At 53.0% G+C, this 7,309-nt stretch overlaps 1 protein-coding gene across 1 annotated transcript; it reads right to left on the bottom strand.

The window, feature by feature from the left end:
* Positions 1-851: 851 nt before the first annotated feature.
* Positions 852-5,637, bottom strand: LGALS3 (galectin 3). Its single transcript, XM_053980855.1, has 7 exons — positions 5,577-5,637; positions 3,314-3,367; positions 3,136-3,158; positions 2,407-2,853; positions 2,171-2,259; positions 1,743-1,911; positions 852-1,110 (listed from the first exon to the last, which is right to left on the bottom strand). Exons 3-7 carry the CDS (start codon positions 3,151-3,153, stop codon positions 955-957), a joined length of 879 nt encoding a protein of 292 aa, XP_053836830.1. The 5' UTR covers positions 3,154-3,158; positions 3,314-3,367; positions 5,577-5,637; the 3' UTR covers positions 852-954.
* Between the last annotated feature and the right edge of the window lie 1,672 nt (positions 5,638-7,309).

The raw sequence follows: 7,309 nt of genomic DNA, 5'->3' as shown, positions 1-7,309 counted from the left end.
TCAAAGCCCATCCAGTTCCACCCCTGCCATGGGCAGGGACACCTTCCACAGACCAGGTTGCTCCAAGCCCCATCCAACCTGGTCTGGAACACTGCCAGGGATGGGGCAGCCACAGCTTCTCCATGCTGCTGGTAGCAGTGTGCTGCTCTAGACTGCTGCATCTGCTGGAAATTTTAAGGACTGTGCTTGTAACTTGGCTCTCAAAGTATAAAAGGAGTCACTGTTATAAAACAGCATGAGCCATGTCAGAGAAAGCTTTGGAAACTTCAGTGGTGGCTGTTGCACTGTTCTTGTTTTCCAGACAAGACTGCAGTGACTCACAGCAAAGGGAACATACTTCTGTTTTCTTTTTTTACCAGCCTGACTCACAGGGTGAACTTGCCAATAAACCTCCCCACCCTTGAAACTGCTCTTGACTCACACAGGGGCAATGAGTGGGGAGCAGCACAAGCCTCGTGACCCGTTCATGGAGTACCTAATACTTGGAGGGATGGGATCTCCCTGGGCTGGGAAATGTTGCTGGTTTGGGCACCCAGAAATGAAGGACAGGGATGGCTTCTCCAGCCACAGTCTAGCAGAGAGATTTTGCTTCCTCCAGCTCTGAACCCTCTCCTGAAATGCCTCATCCTGATCAGGCTTGGAGGCTGTCAGGTTTTCTCTGTGCTTCCTCGAGGATTGCTGCCCCTGTTCACAGGACCAGAGGCAGAATGCCACAGGCTGCTTTCCCAAGCTCCCCTCCACAGAAATGAAACTCCTTGTTGCTGTCTCTACAGCAGGAGTTCAGCTCCTTCCACATCAAAACTCAGCATGCCTGGAGCGTGCCGTGTCTTTCGAGATATTATTAAACCAAATTTGACAGGTCAAATGTTTTATTACCTCACAGTGACGTGGTGAGAAGGCACTTGTGTTACACCCTGAAAGAGCTCAGAGCTTGCCCTGAGTTCCTCCCCCTGGTTAGATCATGGTGGGCAGGACGCTGGTGAGGGCGATGTCCCCCCCGATGCAGAGCTTGGTGACCTCGCTCAGCCTCTTCTCACGGAAGTTGTACTGCAGCAGGTGCGCGTCGTTCACGGCCACCTTGAAGTGATCCGTCTCACAGAGGATCTGCAGCTGAAATAAAAACCCCAAATCAGCCCCAAAACCCAACTGGATTTGTTCGAGGAGAAGCCACACACCCGAGCAGGCTGGCACTGGCTGGAGGCTGCTGCCAGCTGAGTCCAGCCCTGGGGCATGTGGAGGAGCTGGTGCAGCAGCTCAGCTGCAACACTAGCGACCTTTGCCTTCCCAAAACTCTCCTGTGCTCTCCCTCCTCCGTCTTTCAGCCCAGTTTCTGCCTCCTCATCCCTATGCCAGTCCCTCAAAGCAAGCCTCTACATTGTGAACCTCCTTTGCAGGACAAAACACCTCGTGAGGAGCTGCCAGCAGGGAAAACATCTTACAGAAACCTGTCCAACCACTGTGCAGAACAACAGTGTCAATAAGGAGGGTTTCATAATCCATGGGGATACCAGAACGGGGGAGAAGTTATGCCCTGGGCAGCTGGAGCTGCAGGAGGGGGTCAGAAGAGCTGGGAAGGTGCTGTAGGGACAGCCAGGGAAGCATATGGGGTGGCTGCCCCAGAAAAACCCCTGGGAGCTGATTCCTGTGCAAAAGCATCATTGTCCTTACACAGGTCTTGCTGCCCAAACCCTCTCAGTGCTTTTGGGGCACTGAGACTGAGCTGGGATGGGTTTTTCGGGTACCTTGAAGGGTTTTCCAGCTTCAAATGGAAACCTGGGAGCTGTCCTCTCCTCCTTCCCCCAGGTATTTTGGAACATGGAATTGCAGACGATGACTTTCCTGTGGTCTTCATTGAAGCGGGGGTTGAAGTGGAAGGCAACGTCATTCCCTCTCTTGAAATCCAGTGCAAACCTGCAAAAACAATAATGGAGTTGCTGCTTTTGCCACAAAAGCCCTGAATTCTGTTACAGGGCTTCCCAAAAATAGCAGAGAGAAAACCCCACAGACCCCACAGGGCAACAACAGGGCATTTACACTTTTGTTTGGTATAATATTTGATATTACACCAGGCAGGGGTTATTCAGGAATGGAAAGCAAATTCCAGCCCCCCTGCTCCACACAGCAGTGCCCCATGGAAGCCCCCCACCCTCGGAGCTGGACCCCCCAGTACCTGTCTGGGTTGGGGTTCACAGTCCCAGTGATGGTGATGAGCAGCCGAGGGACGAGTCCTGCCTGCAGGGGCAGCTCAAAGGGCACTTTCTGGGAGACAACAGGCATTTGGTGTCAGCAAAAAATCATGTCAAAGGCCCAATGCCACCCCTGAGGGCAGCCAGCCCCAGGCCCCTCCCGTGGCCAAGCAAAATCAGCCAGAGGACACAGAAACCCTCATAACGATGGAGCCATTACCATTGGAGGGGTTGGTCCTCCCTGAGGAGCAGCTGGTCCTCCCTGAGGAGGAGTTGGTCCTCCCTGAGGAGCAGAAGGCCCAAATCCAGGGCCACTGGATGGTTGTCCTGGGGCAGGAAATGGCCCCGTGGCTGGTGGAGCTCCAGGGAATGCTCCAGGTGCTCCTGGACACGCTCCTGGTCCTGCTGGTCCTCCAGGATAAGCTCCAGGATAAGCTCCAGGTGCTCCAGGATAAGCTCCAGGTGCTCCAGGATATGCTCCTGGTGCCCCAGGGTATGCTCCTGGTGCCCCAGGACAGGCTCCAGGTGCTCCAGGATAGGCTCCAGGTGCTCCAGGATACCCTGGGAAGGCACCAGGAGCTGCTGGTTGGTTGCCCCAGGAGGGCCAGCCCTGGGCTGGAGGGGCACAGGGGGCCGGGTTGTTGCTGTTGGCCAAGGCATCAGATAACTGGGGACAGAGGAGAGGACAAGGGTCAGCTGGGGGAGATTCCTCCTGGGATCACACTGAGGTCTCCAAAGTCCATCTTTGGTAGCCTGCAGCGTGGCCAAGGGCAGGAGCTCAGCTCTCAGCTGCTCCCTGGGCTTTGCCAGAAAACTGCTGACAGAACTGGAGAGGGTCTGGGGACTGAGCAGCTCAGCAAGGACGTGTTCCCTCCCATCCCAGCCAAAGGTCTCTGCTTCAAGGCCACAGGCACAGCCCCCACGGTTTTTTAAAGAAATCCATACTTACAGAGAAACCGTCTGACATTTTTCCTAAAAAAAAAAAAAAAAAAAAAAAAAAAAAAAAAAAAAAAAAAAGAAGCGTCAGTCATTCTTAACCTACCCCATCCAAAAAAACAGAGAATTTTTGAGGTGAATTACAGTTTAGAGTGGCAAGTGACGGGAATTGCTGAGTTGCCATCACGTACCTGCCCAGCAGAGCTGACAGCTCCAGTGCCAGAGAGCAAATCCTGGTCCAACACCTGCGGGATAAACGGGAGGCACTGCTGCGAGCAGCCTCAATGCTCCGGGGTGGGTCCAGCCCAGCCACCCTCGGCGTGAAATCCACCACCGAGCTTACAACACTCCCTGTGTTATCCACTTCCCCAGCCCTGAGGCGCCATCCAGGATTTCCATTTCCATTAAAAAAAAACCCCAAAAGGGATCCCCGGGGGGGTGCAGGCACAGCAGCAGCAGCCAGGAGCTGCGTGGGAGCTGCAAACCCAGCACAGCACATCGGGGACACGCGGCCACCCTGTGACACACGGGATGGCCTGGAATGGGCAGAGGAGGGTGGCAGCCATCCGTACAGGTCCCCTTTCCCCTCCCATACATCCACAGCTGTCCCATTCCGGCCGGAGAGCACCGTGGGAGGGACACAGCGGCTCCGGGCCAGCAGATAAAAGCTGCTTTGCAAGTTTTGTGAGTCCACAAACACCCAGCGAACACACACCTGCCTGTGCACAGGAACAGCCCGGGCTGGGTTCCTCCCATCAAAGGGAGCATTCATAAGAGAAGGAAAAAGGGAGAGCCAGAAAGGAAAAATCCAAATTTAAGACAGAGAAGGCAAATTCTCTTTGAAAGAAACATTCGGATGCACAAATCTCACAGGAGGTGTGGCTGCCCTGCCTCAGGAGTAACAAACCCCCAGGTTTCACAGCTAGCAAATCACTCCTCTTCCTGCAAAACACTCATTCTCCTGAGCCCACGGGGTTTTTAAGGCATCCTTCCCAGCAGAATCCAGTGGCCCGGAGTGTTAGAGCAGCCCATATCTCCCAAAGCTTTTATTTGCCTTCTGGGCTCTTTCTAAAGGCATAGTTTGGCAGGTGAAGGCAGGGGTGCACACACAGCCAGGGCAGGTGTGCTCCATGCTGTGCTCCTCGTGCTGCTCCAGTGGAGGTCCTGCATGCTCCCCCTGTTCCCCTGGAACACCTCAGGGAGCAGGTTTGTTCCCTTAGGCCCCCACGGGACAGGGTGGCGAGAGCCTCGTGTCCCCCAGACAGGTCTGGGGACACATCTGGACAGTTTGGAGTCTGTAACCAAAGTCCCCAAACCCCACTAATCCTCTGCAGCCAGGCTTGGAGCCCAGTGTCACCTCCCCTCTGTCACTGCAGTGCTGGAGCTCCTGGAGCTCTGGGAATGCCCTCTGCCAGCTGCCATGGGAAGGGGTTTTCTCCCACCTTTTTCAGCAGTGCCCCACTGATGGATTGTAGAGAATCACAGCATCAGTGGGGCTGGAAAAGCCCTCTAAGCCCATCGAGTCCAACCATTCCCCCGGCACTGAGTTCCCAGGTGCCACATCCACGTGGCTTTTAAATCCCTCCAGGGATGGGGACTCCACCACTGCCATGAGCAGCCGGGCCGGGGCTGGACAAACCTTTCCATGAAGAAATTTTCCCTAATATCCAGTTAAACCTCCTCTAGTTGTTCCTCAACTGCAACATGAGGCCATTTCTTCTCATCCTGTCTCTTGCTCCTGGGGAGCAGAGCCTGAATCCCCCCCAGACCCACCCTCCTGTCAGGGAGTTGTGGAGAGTGAGAAGGTCCCCCCTGAGCCTCCTTTTCTCCAGGCTGAGCCCTCCCAGCTCCTTCATCCACTCCTCACGGAGTACTTGAGCTCTGATTTCCAGCAGCATTTGGGCAGCTGAGCTCGAGCTCACCTGAGCTCTCCCTGCCCCGGCAGAGGATCAGCGGCAGGGAACACCCCAGAGCTGACCCCAAATATTCCCTATGTTCACATCAAGTGGAAAAAGATTTCTGTTTGGGAAAGAAACGCCACTTCTCTCCCCTTCGGTCATATTCCTGCAGAATTCAAATAAACCTATTCACTCCTAAACGTAACTGGCAGAATAGGAAAATAAAAATGTGTCATATTAAAAAGCATTTCTTACAAAGTCCAGTCAGTATCCTCTGTCTTCCAATGTCAACTTATTATAATGGGCTTCTGTCTTCACCCCGCAAGGATTTTGGGGCACGGGCAGGGCTGTCCAGCCCCCCCAGGAGCTGCAAACACCCTTGGAGCTCCCCCACATTCACGGTCCCTCCATCACCCCTAAAACCAGCCGGGGCTTTCCGTGCGCCCCAAACCGCACTCCCAGGGCACGAGAGCACGCCAAACCCTTCCCTTCCAAGGATTTTTGTGCCTTTCCCCCCTGTTTCCCCCGGGATCCCCGCGGGAGCCGCATCCCTCACCTGCGTGCGGCAGCTCCGCGGCGGCTCTGCGCTCCCGCACCGGGACCCGCCCGAGGGCGGGGACGGGACGGGGCGGTCCCGGCGCCGGGGACACCCGTGACAGCCCGCAGCATTTCCCCTTATCAGCGGCGACATCCCCAGCGGGGGATGTTAACAGAGAATATTCGGGTTTTTCTGGCGGTTTGTGCCTTGCGCGGGTCCGTTCCCGTTTCTCTGCCCTGCCCACCTGGAGCCGCTGCCAGATGTTCTTCCTTGCCAGATGTTTGCCCCTGTGGCCCGCGGCTCCATCCCCCCCCCAGCTTTAGTGCAGCTCGGTAAAACGCCAACTGGATTTTAAATTCTGAACGTTTTGTCCTCCCCCAAGAAAAAATAAAAGCCAAAGAAGCTTTGCTTTCACCCGAGGCAGCGAGGCCGGCAGAGGATGGGCTCTGGGAAGCTGCTGGATTTGTACAAGCCCGACTTTATTTGAGGTTGAGGGTGAACAAGCCCGATTTTATTTGAGGTTGAGGGTGAATCATCTCTGGTTTGCTCCATGGGCTCCACGGCTTAAAGCAACGGAAAAGAAAATAATGTTTTTGTGCTGAAATCCTGATCTGCTGCACTGTGCTGCTGGGAGAAGGGAAAGGGAAGGAAAAGAAATGAAAGGAAGGGAATTAGAATGGAATGGAATGGACTCAATTAGAATCAAACAGAAGAGAGGAAGACACCCACAACGAGCATCTAATCCACCTCCCTGAGCAATTCAGGGCTGGCCGAAGGTTACTAAGGGACGCACCCTCTAATTGGTGTCATTACCGAGGTGCAAACTGCTGCTTTTAGGCAGCAGCTCAGCTGAAGGGCTCAGCTGCAGCTGATATCCCCAGAAAAAAAAAATAAATCTGTTGACTTTGGCTCTGATTAATTTTAGTATAAATTCCTCTGGTTCGACTCTGCTTATTTAAAAGACTTTGCTTAAAAGAGGGCAGCCTCCTCTCCACTGGGGCTCCAGCCTGGATTTTAACATCCTTCAGCTTCATGCAGTGCTTGTCACAGGGATTCAGACCAAACTTGAGGGTATAAAAATGCCAGGGACGCTCATGAGAATGGCTGGAAATTGAGCATTTCATGGAAACATGTGTATTATACCTAATATGTATTAAGTAATAGATATTAAAAATATTAGTACATAAGAAATGCACATAATTAGGGAGTGCTGCTTCACCTGCCTCTCACAGCAGCCAGCCCGCAGTAAACAGACACTGCAATGTCTTTGGAGGTGTTTCAGGGCAGAGGCACCCGGAGAGATTCAAGCCAGTAAAGCTGAAGGATCCCTGGTGATCCACGAGGAGCTGCAGCTCCCTGAGCCTGTGAGGCAGACAGGGCTGGATGGATTCCTCAGGGCACAGGTCTTTCCCTTCCTCCCTGAGACTCCCTCAAGATGTCTTTGGGAAGAAAGATTTTCATGGAAAATGTGTATTGCTCTTTTCAGGATTTTACTCAAAGGCTTCAAACATTAACCAAAAAGGTCTGCCTGTTTTTGTTTTTTCCCTGCTCCAATGCCCCAAGGTTTGTACTTTCAGGATTCAGAATGACTAGGTTGGAAGAGACCTCAAAGATCATCGAGTCCAACCCAACACATGATGATAAAGAAAAATATTTGTCCAAAAGTCAGTGGATAAAGAAATCAAAACCAGAGGTAATGAATTCCTTAATTTAAATAAGGAATTATTTAAATGTTTATATAATATATTATT

Source organism: Vidua macroura, chromosome 6, assembly GCF_024509145.1.
Source record: "Vidua macroura isolate BioBank_ID:100142 chromosome 6, ASM2450914v1, whole genome shotgun sequence".
Classification (NCBI taxonomy): domain Eukaryota; kingdom Metazoa; phylum Chordata; class Aves; order Passeriformes; family Viduidae; genus Vidua; species Vidua macroura.
This window is presented reverse-complemented; position numbering and strand designations above follow the sequence as displayed.